The sequence below is a fragment of the Euleptes europaea genome, chromosome 5 (genome assembly GCF_029931775.1).
Source record: "Euleptes europaea isolate rEulEur1 chromosome 5, rEulEur1.hap1, whole genome shotgun sequence".
Classification (NCBI taxonomy): Eukaryota; Metazoa; Chordata; class Lepidosauria; order Squamata; family Sphaerodactylidae; genus Euleptes; species Euleptes europaea.
The window spans coordinates 13934094-13949969 of record NC_079316.1 but is presented as its reverse complement, the minus strand read 5'-3'; the positions used below and the strand labels follow the sequence as shown (position 1 = coordinate 13949969).

Sequence of the window (15876 nt, the reverse complement as noted above, 5' to 3'; positions counted from 1 at the left end):
GGATGTCCGTTATCCCCATTATTGTTTATACTAATATTAGAAGTATTATTGTGTAAGATTAGAAACGATATAGAATTAACTGGTTGTAAAGTTGGGAAAAATTACTTTAAGGTTAAAGCATATGCTGATGATTTAGTTTGTTTTTTATCTAATCCTAATGATCAAATTGGAAAATGGAATAAAACTTTGGAGGTTTATGGAAAACTGGCAGGTTTTAAAATAAATAAAAGTAAAACGAAAATATTGGTGAAGAAATTGACGATATTGCAGCAGCAAGAACTATCACAACATTCAGGATTTTCAATTGAATCGAAAATAAAGTATTTGGGTATATGGTTAACCCCTAACAATCTTAATTTATTCAAAAATAATTATGTCAAAATATGGCAAGAAATTAATAAAGACTTAGAAAATTGGAGCAAAATACCATTAACATTATGGGGAAGAATTGCCGTGGTAAAAATGATGGTTTTGCCTAAAATGCTTTTTCTGTTTCAAAATTTACCAATTATAAAAGGGGTTAAAATATTTAAAATTTGGAGAAGAGACATTTTAAATTTTTTATGGGGAAAGGAAAAGCATAGGATTGCATACAATAATTTAATTGAATTAAAAGAAACAGGAGGGTTAGGGTTACCGGATTTAAGAATGTATTATGAAGCAGCTTGTTTTACGTGGTTAAAGACTTGGATATTATTAGAAAATATTAAACTTTTAGAATTAGAAGGCTTTAATCTACGTTTTGGATGGCATGCATATTTATGGTATGAAAAGGAAAAGGTAAACAAAGATTTTAATAATCATATTATTAGAAAAGGATTATTCCAAATCTGGAAAAAATATAAAAAGACTTTGGAATTTAGGACTCCAGGATGGATTAATCCAATTGAAGCATTTATGAAAAGAGGAACCCATCTAAACTTAGACATAGAAAGATATAGTGAAATTATAAAATTTACTGAAGGAGGATGGGAGTTAAAAAGTAAGGAAGAACTTAATATTAAAGATTGGTTTATGTATTATAAACTAAAAGAGATATTTAATAAAGATAATCAATTGGGTTTTAATAAATCTAAATCTAATTTAGAAAAAATATTAATGAAAGGAAATAAAGGCTTGATTGGTAGAATATACAAAATATTAAGTGAAATCAATTTAGAACAGGAAAGAATTAAACCAGTAATGGTGAAATGGATGAGAGAATTAGGATATAATATAGAATTAGATATCTGGGAAAATTTATGGAAAAGAGAGTTTAAATTTACAATTACGAATGAAATTAGGGAAAATTTATATAAAATGTTTTATAGATGGTATATAACACCGGTGATGATAGCTAAAATAAAAAAAGGGGAGACGGATTTATGTTGGAAATGTGGAAAGGAAAGAGGTACCTTTATGCATGCATGGTGGACTTGTAAAAAAATTAAAATTTTTTGGAAAAAAGTTGTTAGGGAAACTAACAACTTGATTAATACTACAGTGAAAAGAAAACCGGCATTTTGTTTAATGGGAATCCCACAAGGAAATTTGAATAATAATGATAGAATTATATGTCAATATAGTTTTGCTGCTGCAAGAATTGTAATTGCAAAAATTTGGAAGCAAGTGAATAAACCTCTAATAATTGATTGGAGAGAGAAATTATGGACATATATGAGGATGGCCAAATTAACGGAATTCCTTCATGGAAAGGATATGGAAGAATTTAAAAATATGTGGAAAAAGGCCGCCTCATATTGGGATAAAATGGCAAAAACGGATTTTATTAAATTATTTACTGAGTTATAGAAATTAGCAATTTTAAAACATTTTTATATTTTATAGTAATAAATAAGTTTGAAACTGTCATAGCACTTCTTCGGAAGTCAGGTGAAGGGTCACAAAGGGTGGTGGGTGGTGGGAAAAGGGGTATCTTAATAGAGTTAATAGTGATATTTTTAATTGTATTATTGAATATATATGGATACTCCTGGTTTCTTCTTATTGTTACTTTGGTTATTATTATAATTATTGTTTTTTGTTGTTGTTATTTTTCTTTTTCTTATTTTTGTTGTTATAAAAAAAAACTAATAAAAATTTATAAAAAAAAAAAAAAAAAAAGGGTTTTTGGATACCACGGCTTATAAATGGCTAAAAAATGGTTGGAAAACATCTTCACAGCTAAAGGGGCCAAACAAAGTGCGAACAGTATTTTTTTATAACATTTTCAAACTCTTAATACATCGCTGGGAATACATAATGCGGCAACTCCCTTTGGCTTCCATTAAGAGTAGAAATTGTACCATTAAAATAAAAACACCAAGAAGCCAGTACAATAGGGCCTTTTCATAGTACATCGGTTAAATATGGATGTTTCTAACCCAGTTTTGCTCTTTATTCTAGGGGTTCATCAAAGATGTTCATGAAGATTCTCTCACAGTTGTGTTCGAAAACAAGTATGTACTGTGTAAAAAAAAATTATGCAAAATATATGTACTGGTCTTGTTTATTCAGTTAAAGAATTACCCCCCCCCCCCCATAAAAAACCCCAGGTGATATTTTGACTTGCTAGAGAGGGAAAGACTGCAGACACAGTTCGTTCAATGTAAATGGGAAAGGAAAATACGTTAAAAGTTGTTTGTGTGTCACAATAATAATAATGACTGATTGCTTAACTCTGGTAATGGGCACACTTTAAATTTCCACTTGTCTGATAGCTTGGTGTAAGATTTGCCTCTGGGTGACGAAAGCAGTGGTGCTACCATAAATTGGAAGAGTAATGTGTGTAAGTTTTTTTCAAACTCTTGGTGACCCTGCAATTATTTACATAAGCATGTGTAGAGAGCAGAGCTAATGAAAATGTGGGCTAACAGCGTATTTGGGATTACTAGGAAAGCTGATAGCAGGGTTCTGTATCTGATATTAAAGCTGTCAGCATCCCATTTGTGGTCCGGTTTCACTTCTAAATATGATTGTAACAGTGGACCAGGTTTTCTTCTCCTTGTGACACTGGAATAATATGTAATACTTGTTCAACTTTCAGTTGGCAGCCAGAACGCCAGGTTCCCTTCAGTGAAGTAAGATTACCTCCACCGCCCGATATTAAGAAAGAAATCGGTGAAGGGGATGAAGTGGAGGTGAGTTGATGTAAAAACTTCTTTCCTTTCTTGTGTGTGTGTGTAAAGTGCTGTCAGTTTTCAGCTGACTTAAGGTGACCCCATAGAGATTTCAAAGCAAGCAATTAAGTAAAGGTGATTTTGCAATTGCGTTCATCTGCAAAATCTTCCTTGGTGGTCTCTCATTCAAGTACTGACCCTGCTTAGCTAACTACATCTGACAAGACTGAGCTCTGCTAAACATTCCACATCCCGTCCTTTCTTTTGTTTTAACTTTTTTAAATTACTTTTTGTTTTGCTGTCAAGTCACAGTTGACTTATGGCAACCCCATAGGGTTTTCAAGGCAAGAGATATTCAGCGGTACTGTTTTCTAATTTGGTGGTTTTACACAAATCATATTGAATTAATGGGAATTTAACAGGAGCTGCACTTAGCCAGTTGTGATATAGATATTTATTAAAAGAGGCCATTGTTCTCAGGACACAGCCAGCCTTATGAGCTGAGTTAGAACAGTCCCCATATAATGACTGTAATATCTGGAACCTCTCATCCAGATTACATGAATTCTTTCCATGCCTGCATAGCCCATTCTTGTTGGATGGTGGCAGTGAATTTACCCAAAAGGATGAGGGATCTGAATGTAAGATGAGCCCCCTCCCCACAGGCTGTTCACACTAAGTTTAATTTGGTACATGTCTGTAATTTGTATGCGAGTTTTAGACTACCCCTTAGCTTTCTTGGTGGCACTCTTGGGGGAAAAACTAGTTGTTCTTTCAGGTTAATAGGGTGTTTCATTTATTTAGAAGATAGGTAACTGACATCATGTGTGTTAGTGCATAATACAGGATGTTAATTTTTCTGCTAGGATCAGTGGCTGTTCAGAACTTAAGATGCTGAAGTTGAAATTTTGATGATTATTTTCAGTACATTTTATTTGGGTACAAATTTTTGTGTGGGAGAGCCAGCGTGGTGTAGTGGTTAAGAGCGGTGGTTTGGAGCAGTGGAGTCTGATCTAGAGAACCGGGTTTGATTTCCCACTCCTCCACATTAGCAGCGGAGGCTAATCTGGTGAACTGGATTTGTTTCCCCACTCCTCCACATGAAGCCAGCTGGGGACCTTGGGCTAGTCACACCCTCTCAGCTCTACTTAACCTCACAAGGTGTCTGTTGTGGGGAGGGTAAGGTAAGCCGGTTTGAGTCTCCCTTAAGTGGTAGAAAAAGTTGACATAAAAACCATCTGTTCTTCTTCTAATATGAATGTGTGACATTTGTGCTAATACTTAAATACGTTTCTGGCTTCAAGAATTATTGTCGTTGGTAGAAAAAGCATTAGAATTTGTTACTGGATTTATTACGTACCTGGACTCCCATCCAGGGACTGAAAAAGGCCTCAACTTTGACAGTGTGTCGTCAAGTTCTGAGACTGTTCTGAAGCCCACAGTTTGAAATGGAGTTATTGCAGAAACAACTTTAAGAACCAAACTAAGGGGGCCAGAAGAAAACACATAGTGAATAAGTTGAGATGGAGAAAGTGTTTCTCCTTTTAGCCCACAGTTTGTGCCCACATGGGTATTTTGGTAGTGGGGGAAGAATATTATAGTACTTTAGTACTGTTTTCGGTAGATATGCTGTAGGATTCATAATTGTACATTTTATCTATCTGATTGAAATAAGTGGAATTTTGTGCGTCACTAATAACTGGTGTAGATTTGGTTAGGCATGTTTAGCTTGTTGACTTCTTAACAATGTTATTGGGATCATTGGATTTTTGGGATTTCCACAATATGCACATAAGCTGTGTTGTAGCTATATGTGTGTAGATGGTAGACTAGACTTTATATTTTTTTTATTGTACTTTGCCTACTTTATCTTTGTGAAATGAATTGGTTAAATATTGTCCAGTCTTTTATGTTGACGTACCATAGAAATTGCTTCTTATTGATATAAAATTGAATGATAATCAGTACTTCAGTCTAAAAGAGTACTGGTTGAGGAGTGTTACTTCTTTCACCAGGAGTTTGCCCTGAGCACTTACTCAACAGGAGTAATCTACTTAATAGAAACCAGGAGGTAAACTTAAGAGTTTGAAGTACTTTATATTACTTGATTAAAGAGGTATCTCTCATATGTTGTTAAATACATATGTGATAGATCACTAAAATTATCACAAACAACTCTTATCAGCAAGGAACCCCCATATACAGCGAACCTATTTATTTATTTGTTTGGTTTTATGCCCTGCCCTCACTCCCCGGCCAAAGGCTGGTCTCAGGGCGGCTTACAATGAGCAATCAATACCACTAGAAGCCAAACCTTCACTGTTTTGCTAGAATAGCATCTGGTAATATAAAGGAAGATGGGTGAGAAACTTAGTTTAATTGTACCTAAATTGTCTTGTTAAAGGAAGGGGGGATGCAGGGAGTGAAACTATGTTGAGACCTGAGAGCTACTTTCTAATCCAGGCAAAGTGTGCCGGAAGCAGAAACCAAACACCAAAATCTTATTTGCCACACTTCTGGTATTCAGCCTTTTCTTTCATTGTCAGAACTAATCATATATGCAGTTAATATGCACTTTGGGGCTTGTTGTTTTCTTCGACCTCATATCATAATGTAAAATGCCGTTTTGTTGTAGACCCCTCCCTCCCCCCCTCCCCAATCTTGGTAAAGGAGCATTGTTGCAGTGTGAACTTAAATTTTAGAAGGCTGCTTCATGATTAAATGTATTTTTTGCTCTATAATGTTGACATACACAGGTGGCAAACCTGTCTTTCAAGGGCCTTAATCTTGTATGCACTTCCTGAGTGGGTTTAATTAGAGATGTACCAGAGCTTGTAGGTTAACGTATTCTTATATTAGGAGTCCTTAAATGTGTTGTATGACTTCCTTCCAGGTTTACTCAAGGGCAAATGACCAAGAGCCTTGTGGATGGTGGCTAGCAAAAGTTCGAATGATGAAAGGGGAGGTAAGTAGGGGTAAAACTTGGGTGTTGCAAGTGCTTGCCAAAGGGAGCATGAGACCTGCATGTAATGATTTGTGGGAAAGGGACATACCTATATTACACTGTGTGCAGCAACTCTCCCCCCCCCCCATGGAACACTTGCCAAAGCATGGGTGGGGAGCGGCCTGTGGAAGGGGAAAGAGAAGGGACTGGCCCCAAACCACAAAATGTTGCTCTCCTTAGCAGTTTGTAATAGTGCTCCATTTTTTACCTACACCGATTCCTATGACTCTGTCCTTCGTCTTGTTTCACTTTTCACTGTAATTTGTTTTTTTCCTGAAGTGATCGCTTTGAATTTTCAAAAGAATTACAACATTCTCATTCTTTCGCAGTTTTATGTCATCGAATATGCTGCTTGTGATGCCACTTACAATGAAATAGTCACATTTGAACGACTTCGACCTGTGAATCAAAATAAGCCAGTTAGCAAGAATACCTTTTTCAAATGTGCAGTAGAAGTTCCTGAAGACCTAAGAGAGGCGTGAGTAACTTTACTAAAACTTTTCATGTTACTGTCTCAGGTCCGATAATTGATGGAATAAAACTTGTCTAGGATCTGAAGCCTCAGGGCAGGAAAATGTCAGATGAAAAATTCAGTAGGCTTTGCCGAATCTTTACAGCAAAGGGAACAAGATGGGCCAGGCAACTAGATGTGTCTCTCAGTCCAAATCAGGGATGCCTTTACCATTTTAGAGCTTAATGGGGATGGCTGAAAAAATGCCACAAGGGCCTGATACTGACCAGGCTTGCAGTGTTTCAAGACCCGGTGCTCTTGTCGTCGTCCCCCCAACATTTTTTAGTGCTGAAACACTGCAGATGGGGTTGGCCCTTGAAAAGGGGAGGGACAAGAATGCCTCGTCTTGCTGCACTGCGGGCTTAGAACATAAGAACTTAAGAAAGGCCATGCTGGATCAGACCCAGGCCCATCAAGTCCAGCAGTCTGTTCACACAGTGGCCAACCAGGTGCCTCTAGGAAGCCCACAAACAAGACCACTGCAGCAGCATTATCCTGCCTCTGTTCCACAGCACCTAATATAATAGTCATGCTCCTATGATCCTGGAGATAATAGGTCTGCATCATGACTAGTATCCATTTTTACTAGCAGCCATGGATAGCCCTCTCCTCCATGATCAGGCCATTTGCAACATTTTAAATCACCCCTGTCAGACTGACAATAGTGGCAGCTTCCCTGTGTCTGACCTGAGGACACCATCACATATGATTTTGCCCTGGGAGATCCAGGTACGAATTCTTACTCTTCCATGGAAGCATCTTCATCGTCTTCTCAGCAGAATTGTGTTGGGTAACTTCTTGAAGATATCAAAATAGTTGCATTAGTAAAAACACCATTACTGGAATCAATTCATTGTATACCTTTCCATTATCTCACTTTGCTCACTGGACCCTGGGGAGGTTCCTGTACTTTGATCACTAAAGGCTGATCCAGTAAAAGACAACTCATTAACAATACGTGATATTTCCGTATGCAGAGATACCTGCAAGTTTCCTGGTTTTGGAGTACTTTGGTTTCAGATATCGCATTCCTTTCAGTTTTGTAGAGAACATGTTGATAACATTTTCCCCTGAATTCATTCCCCTAGGTGTGCTCTTGAAAGTGCCCATAAGGATTTTAAGAAAGCAGTGGGAGCCTGCAGAATTTTTTACCAAGCTGAAACGGCTCAGTTAATAGTACTGGTAAGATATTTTCTTCTCAGAGTGCAAATTGTCTCGCTTCTTTGTTTTGGCATGTAGATGAAACTACTCAGTAATTCAGTATGTTGAGGCAACTCTTCCATTTGCAAGGGGGAAACCTACTCCAAGGACTGTTGTGAGTTTGGGTGTGCTGTGGAGTAGGGCCAGCCAGCACATGATCCAGTGCCAGATAAAGCCCAGCCTGTACCATGCTGGTTTGGGCACCTGTTCTGTCTGGCACAGGTTCTGCCTGTGGACACCAGAGGGGTTGAGCTAAACGCTATCTAGTGCACTGGTTCCCAAACTTTTTGAGTCATGGAGCACTTTTCAGGAGAGAAATTTGTCATGGAGCACTAATTTTCACCCAGCACCTATATTCTAAACCGAACGACAGTAGTATTTTTCTTTCCAATCTCTTCACGGAGCACTAGGAGATGTTTTGCGGAGCACCAGTTGCTACGTGGAGCACAGTTTGGGAACCGCTGATCTAGTGTATATTTTTATTGTATAGTGTGCACAATTGTATTTAAAAACACAGGGCCTAAAATACAGGCTCCCTAAAAAGCACAAAGAATGAGTGGTTACAAATATTACAAACGCATACACAGTTGATGCTAATACATCAAATGATCAAAATCTGACCAGATGCTTTTCGGCCTTTTAGAGGCCTTACTCAGTGGTCATACATACACAGTTTCACAATATACATCCTGACATATACATAAACATTGTTCAAGAAAGGAAAAAAATAAACGCCCTTTGGAAGGAGAAAAAAAGGAGGAGTGAAAATCCAGTTAGTATTACCTTAATTAACAATATAAAAGCTTTTTAATTTTAAAAACATTGAAATGACATGGCAGGAAGCTCTACCCTGCGTTGCATGCTGTAACTCTTGCATTTGGGTAGAAATGGCTTTGTGCCAAAAATAGGCCCCGTTGTATAAAGAAGTAATCCCATATAGGTTTGTATGCCTTGAAGCGATGATGCTGATACATTGCTCAAGAGTGGTGGTCATGTGCAGTCAGTGAAAATGAAACAAAATTTAATTAAAAGAAACGCCTGCTTTGTGTGTATTACTGTGTGTGTGTGTTCTTCCTGCTAACAGGGAGAAGATTGATTCATTGGAAATGTGTTGGAGGAGACTTTTATGGATACTCTGTGTATAAAGTGCCATCAAGGCGCAGCCGACTTATGGCGACCCCATAGGGTTTTCAAGGGAAGTGATTAAGCAGAGGTGGTTTACTGTTGGCTTCCTCTGCAGAGACTTCCTTGGTGGTCTCCCATCCAAGTACAGACCCTGCTTAGCTTCCGAGATCTGACAAGATCGGGCTGTACTATACCACTCCGCATCCCCACGGATAAATAATAAACAAATAAATGGATCGTTTATCGAATTAAGCCTGAATTCTCCCTAGAAGCTAAAATGACTAAACCGAGGCTATCCTGCTTTAGTCACCTCATGAGAAGACCAGACTCATTGGAAAAGACAGTAGTGCTAGGAAAAGTTGAAGGCAGTAGGGAAAGAGGGAGACCCAACTTGAGATGAGTTGACAGTAAGCCACAGCCTTCAGTTTGCAAGACATGTACTTAAACATAACATAGAGTTCAGCAGTTCTTTCTCTCTGCCTCTCAAATATTGGATATTTACAAATTTGCACATAAAAAACAGACATGCTGTTAAATTCCATACATATGCCAAATATGCTTAAGTTGTATATTATGTATTTTATAGCATTGAGGCGGTAAAATAAGTTTAGAGTTGATATGAAAGAATGATATATATTTCAGCTTTCCCCCAAATTTCCATTGCTTTTCTGTGGAGGATTAAACCATGACTTCGGAGTTTCCTGAAATTTTGCACCTTTAAGAGAGAAGCTGTTTTCTAAAACTTGAGATGAATTGTAATAATTAGAATGCTAATGAGTTCTCTAGATTATACTGCGTTTTATAAAGTGGAAATGCTGTTTCTATATTGCTTTTTTGCAGTCTTCCAGTGAGGCAACAGTGAAAAGAGTAACTATACTGAGTGACATGCATTTGCGCAGCATTCGAACCAAGCTAATGCTCATGTCAAGAAATGAAGAAGCCACAAAGCATTTAGAGGTGAGTTTGTCCTCACTGTGGCTTTTTCTGGTTTCACTTTGGATAGTCTGTTCGCTGTGTTCGTGTTTGAAGTCCGCGTAGTAGTAAACACATTCTTTTGCCTCCTCTCTTTAGTGCACAAAACAGCTTGCGGCAGCATTTCATGAGGAATTTGTTGTCAGAGAAGATTTAATGGGCCTTGCGATAGGAACACACGGGAGCAACATCCAGCAAGCCAGGAAGGTTCCAGGAGTTACTGCAATTGAGCTTGAGGAGGATACTGGTACTTTCAGGATCTATGGAGAGGTAAGGAAGAACTTGTTCCCTTGTTATTAGCTTTGTGGTATTCTGCTTACTGGTTTGCTGCCCAGTATGGGATGGCCCAGGCTAGCCTGATCTCGTCAGATCTCAGAAGCTAAGCAGGGTCAGCCCTGGTTAGTATTTGGATGGGAGACCACCAAGGAATACCAGGGTTGCTGTGCAGAGGAAGGCACTGGCAAACCACCTCTGCTAGTCTCTTGCCATGAAAACCCCATAAGGGGTTGCCATAAGTCGGCTGCGACTTGAAGGCACTTTACACACACATGGGATGGAATGCACAAATCCCAGAGGCCATTCATTTGCTGGAAAGGAACACTGTGTAAGATCCTGGTATTCTCTTTGCCCAAGTACCACAACTAAAAACATACCCACAATTGTTGCCACCACTTTGCTTCTTTCTGCCTGTACTTCTGTCCGTTGTGTAGAACTTCAGATCGGTGAATTCTGAATTGCTGTATTTTGTTTTTGTATCCTCCATATGGAAGTTTTGCATGTGGTGTTTTGTGAACATAGCTCCTTGTGTTCTTAACTGCCTTGTGTATCTGATGAAGAGAACATTGAGTCTTGAAAGCTTATACCCCGAAAATCTTGTTGGTCTCCAAGGCGCTACCGGACTTGAATCTAGTTATTTTACTGCAGGCCAACATGGCTAACCTCTGGGAACTACTTTGGGTGGTGTTAGGGGTTCGCTGACTGAAATGGGCGATACTAGAGTAAGCGAGGTCATTATTGCCTTTTTGGGAAATACAGTGGCCCTTTCTGTTTTACATACAATGTACATATACATTGATGTATATCCCACTTTTGTTCCCAATGGTGACTCAAAGTGTGTCCCCCTCCAATTTTCGTGCAACAGCCACCTTGTGAAGTACCTTAAAAAGGTAAAGGTCCCCTGTGCAAGCACCGGGTCATTCCTGACCCATGGGGTGACGGCCCATCCCGACGTTTCCAAGGCAGACTTTGTTTACGGGGTGGTTTGCCAGTGCCTTCCCCAGTCATCTTCCCTTTACCCCCAGCAAGCTGGGTACTCATTTCACCGACCTCAGAAGGATGGAAGGCCGAGTCAACCTCAAGCCGGCTACCTGAAACCAACTTCCGTTGGGATCGAACTCAGGTCGTGAGCAGAGCTTAGACTGCAGTACTGCAGCTTACCACTATGCGCCATGGGGCTTCTGTGAAGTACCTTAGGCTGAGAGAATGTGACCTGGCCCAAGGTCACCCAGCGAGAGTCCCGTGGTAGAAGTGGGATTTCAAACCCGGGTCTCCTGAGAGTCTAGTCTAACACTTCATCAATTCTGTCATGCTGACTTTTAGAGCCTGACTGATCGCTAATGGTCTGGAGAGTCCATGCCTCATTCTTTTCTTGTTGGGGTGTGAATGGGGAGGTCAGAGGGTGAGGAGAAGGATCACTGTGTTATTGAAGGAAAAGGACTTTTAAAGAAAGGGAAACACATAAGATGTTTAAAATGCCTTACCCGAAATGGAGTTCCATCACTAGCTGCCACCTAGCATTTGCTAGAGTGAAAGGCCAAATTTAGATAGTCACCATCTAGTCCTGTATTGCTAAAAACCTAATTTCTCAAATTCCCTTCAAGCAGTTGACTTCCAGAGATTTTAAATTATATTTTTATCTGGCTGTGCCTCTAGGAAGCTCAGAGAGAGAGCAACAGGTCCAATATCACCCACTGAGTTTTCCCGTGAAGAGTGGGGCGTTTGAGTTAGGGTCTACACTCTGCCCCATACTGGTTCTCATCTGGCTCTGTTTAAATTCAGAAGGATAACTTGTGTGGTTTGTACAGGAATTGCTTTCCTATTAGTTACTTGTCAGAATCTCTATATGAGTTCTTAGTGAGAGGGAACCTCCCATCGCTTTTTGTTTTTATTTTTGCTGCAGTGGCAGAAGGGTAGATGTGGGATTGTTTATCCAAGTAAAGTACTTTTTTTTTTTTTTGCACCTTTCCCTTACTTTCAGTATTTAGCCCAGGGGGATGTCGCAGTCCTCAAACTGTGTGTAGAACCAGATCATCTATTACAGAACTGTTCCTATCCCCTAGTAGTAACACAGGACGAAACTGCCTCTTCTGTATGATTGGCCTGAAAGAGCTGACGACATGATTGGCCTAAAGGAGCTGACGGCAGTGTGGTAGATACCCTGGGAGAATCCAAGGTCACGAAAGGAGCATCGTGGGAAAAAGGCTGTAGGTCATGGTGGTGAGGCTAGAGCACACATCAACATGAAATAGTGATCTGTAGCCCCTGGATATATAAAGAATTTTGGCCCTGGAAATCCAATCATTCCTCTGAACAAGAATTCCTTGTTATAGAGATTCAGGCACTGTTAAAAAGTAACCAGCCATCATATAAAAGAGTTATCACTTGGGTTGGCTGCAGCTAACAGTTCTCTTTCAAATGATGTGGGAAAATAGCCTTTCTCTCCTTTTATATTTCCCTCGCTAGTCTTTTCGAATGCAGCCATTGCTCACGAATTATAATGCTTGAATCAGATTATATGTATCCCTGTCACATTTTAAATTACAAGGCTTTTCCTAAGGAGTATGTAGGCTGCGGAAAGGGGATTTAATTTTTAATGCACTGTTTTTTACAAATGGGTTCTGTTCATTTTCAGAGTGCTGAGGCAGTAAAAAAGGCTAGAAGCTATTTGGAATTCGTGGAGGACTTCATTCAGGTTCCTCGAAGTCTTGTGGGTATGTAGCACTGATGAAAGTTTAATGTGCTTGGCAACCTGGGTGGAGGCCAGTACATATCAACCCCACCACCACCACCACCACCGGTGTTTCACCCAAAGCTGCTTTGTTTACACCTGAAGCGTTGGAGCACATATAGAGCAGATTGCTTTCTGTAATGGGTGTTAAGGCCACTGGATATAGTGCCCAGCATTGTGGAAAGGGGCCTAAAAGGCAGGAAGGGGAAACTGATATTGCCTGAATGATCCGCATTAGGCAGGGCAGCGGAAGTAGGCAGCACCGTCCCTTAAAGCTGTGCCTGTTCTCTTCCCAAGGGTATTTAACTGTTTTGGCTGGTCCTAAAGCTGGTCCTTCAGTACCACTGCATTGTCATCAGTGGCTGTCCATTTAGGCCATTTATGCATGGCTGTTTCCTCACAGTCACCCTGCTGATTACTTCCGGGCTTTGCTTTAGTTATGCTTGCATTTTCCGACAGTCAGAGGTCGCCTTGCTCTCCCCCTGCGTTTGTGCATGTTTTTCCTGCGTTTTCTGGATTCCTGAAGCTGCCTTATACTGAATCAGACCCTTGGTCCATCAAAGTCAGTATTGTCTACTCAGACAGGCAGCGGCTCTCCAGGGCCTCAGGCAGAGGTCTTTCACATCACCTACTTGCCTAGTCACTTTTAACTGGAGATGCCGGGATTGAACCCGGGACCTTCTGCATGCCAAGCAGATGCTCTACCACTGAGCCACAGCCCCTCCCCTGTTTCATGTTTAGTCAGCATCCAGAAAACGCATAATCAAAGCAAAGCCCTAAAGAAGTCAGTGGGGTGACTGCGATGAAACCACCATGCATTAATGGCCTTAGTCTCCTAAGCCTAGCAGCAGAAGTGAGAAAGATGTTTGTGGAATTTGCCTCTGCATATTCCATCAGAACCGAGTATCTTCACCTTGAGTCTAAAAATATGCCAGCTAAATGGATTTTGCCCAGGTATCCATCCTCTGGGCAAACTAGCTTATGGGCATCACTTTTAACAGGTTGCTCTTTAGTGGAATTAAATGATTTTAATCTTCTGCCCTTGTAGTGGATCTTTCCTTGATGCTTTTAAATTCTCCCCCAGAATCGTGGCCTGTAATACAGGCTGCCCTTTGCTCAGAACCTTGCCAGCAAAGAAGGCATTCAAGAACAGCGTCACCACCAATCCGTTTGTTGGGAACAAACCTTTTGGGAGATTGCTTCAGTCATGCAAGTGGAGTTAAAGGATGAGGGGAAAGTCATCCCTTTTGTACCCTTCAAACATACAGCTACAACAGTCTGTCTTTTGAGGGAGTGCAGGCGGTAATGAGGTTCCGTTTGCAGACAAGGTGCTCAGGCTTGGCTTAGCTCCTGTACCCAAAGGAGTCAGTTCAGGAATTTGGCTGGGGTTCCACTGGGAGAGATTTCCTCTTACACAAGCAGAAGTGTGAACAAAAAAAATCTCACACTAGCCCCTTGCACCAAGTTAAACAGCTTCTCCTTAATTGTTTTTCCACTTGTACGAGATGTTGTGCAACCATGAACACACATGGAACTGCCTTATACTGAGTCAGACCCTTGGTCCATCAAAGTCAGTATTGTCTACTCAGACCGGCAGTGGCTCTCTAGGGCCTCAGGCAGAGAGATCTTTCACATCACCTACTTGCCTAGTCCCTTTAACTGGAGATGCTAGGGATTGAACCTGGGACCTTCTGCATGCCAAGCAGATGCTCTGCCACTGAGCCACAGCCCCTCCCCAGTTGCTGGGCACTATATAAGATATAAAGAGAAAAGCTTGAGTGGAACTGCACCAAGTCCATTTGTTTCTGCTGACGCGTGGCTGGATCCAAGCCTTTGTTCTTTGAGGCAGGTTCCGTGTTTGCCCGCTTCAGCTTTACATGATACGTTATTGAATCACCAGGAGGTGCAAGTCGCTTTCCCCCGTTATCTCTGTTCAGTGGTGGTTGCAGTCGCATCATTTTCTCACAGGGGCTTCTCTAGCGGAGCAGATACTTCTCATGATGAATGCCGGTCTGCTGGGCTGAGGTTAACTTGTAGATCTGGACCGTTCCGCATAAAAAAGCTTGCAGCAGCAAAGATCTTCTGGAACCTTTCGAGTTTTTGGTCTGGCTTTTGAGAAACTTTTCCTGAATTGCTTCCTAATTGAAGCAGTCAGTGTGACAACAAAGGCCTCTTCCGACAGAGAAGCGAGACAGGGGTGGGGGGGATGGGGAGCAAGTGGCCAGCCTCCTCAGGGAGATTTCCTTTTGTCCTGATCAGAAATTCTAAACTGAACCTGACATCAGGTTGGTTAAATAGAAAGCAGGTGGACATAGTGGAACAGTCTTTCAGAGTATTCATTGGATTACTCAGTAACTAGCAGTTCTTGGAATTATCTGTTTGCTGGTCCAGAAAATCGTGAACTTCAGTTCCTCACAAATATCAAGCAAGGGGAGCAGAAAATATAGATGTTTAGCATGGCCATGGTTCCCACTGTATTCCCTTCTTCTAGTTCCGCTTTTTCCAAATACATGAAGTTGCCTTATACTGAATCAGACCCCTGGTCCGTTAAAGTTAGTATTGTCTTCTCAGACCAGCAGCAGCTCTCTAGGGTCTCAGGCTGAGGTCTTTCACACCACCTACCTGCCTGGTCCCTTTAACTGGAGATGCCAGGGATTGAGCCTGGAACCTGCATGCCAAGCAGATGCTCTACCACTGAGCCACAGCCCCATCCCCACTCTTTGGGAGAAACTGGTTGAAGTTATTCTAATAATCTCTTTCTGGTCCTAGAGATTCCCCAGCATTCTAGAACTGGTGGAGATTATCCTCACTTCTGCATCTTGTTTGTTTAGATATTTCTACTCCACTTTTCTCCTCTATGGGCACCCAAAGTAACTTTTAAAACATCACTTTTCCCCTCTTGACAGCAACAACCCTGTGGGGTAGGTTAAGCCGAGAGTGTGAGTGGCCCAAGGTCGGC

At 40.8% G+C, this 15876-nt stretch overlaps 1 protein-coding gene across 2 annotated transcripts in view; it reads left to right on the top strand.

Annotated features, from left to right (window-relative positions):
- FXR1 (FMR1 autosomal homolog 1) overlaps positions 1-15876 on the top strand; it is a 75269-nt gene that overhangs the window by 29366 nt on the left and 30027 nt on the right. For both annotated transcript variants that reach the window (XM_056849384.1, XM_056849383.1), the window contains exons 2-9: positions 2386-2438; positions 3026-3119; positions 5992-6063; positions 6432-6580; positions 7702-7795; positions 9779-9895; positions 10010-10180; positions 12822-12900. In XM_056849384.1, coding sequence (XP_056705362.1) covers positions 2386-2438; positions 3026-3119; positions 5992-6063; positions 6432-6580; positions 7702-7795; positions 9779-9895; positions 10010-10180; positions 12822-12900 — 829 coding nt within the window. The remainder of the gene's footprint in view (positions 1-2385; positions 2439-3025; positions 3120-5991; positions 6064-6431; positions 6581-7701; positions 7796-9778; positions 9896-10009; positions 10181-12821; positions 12901-15876) is intronic.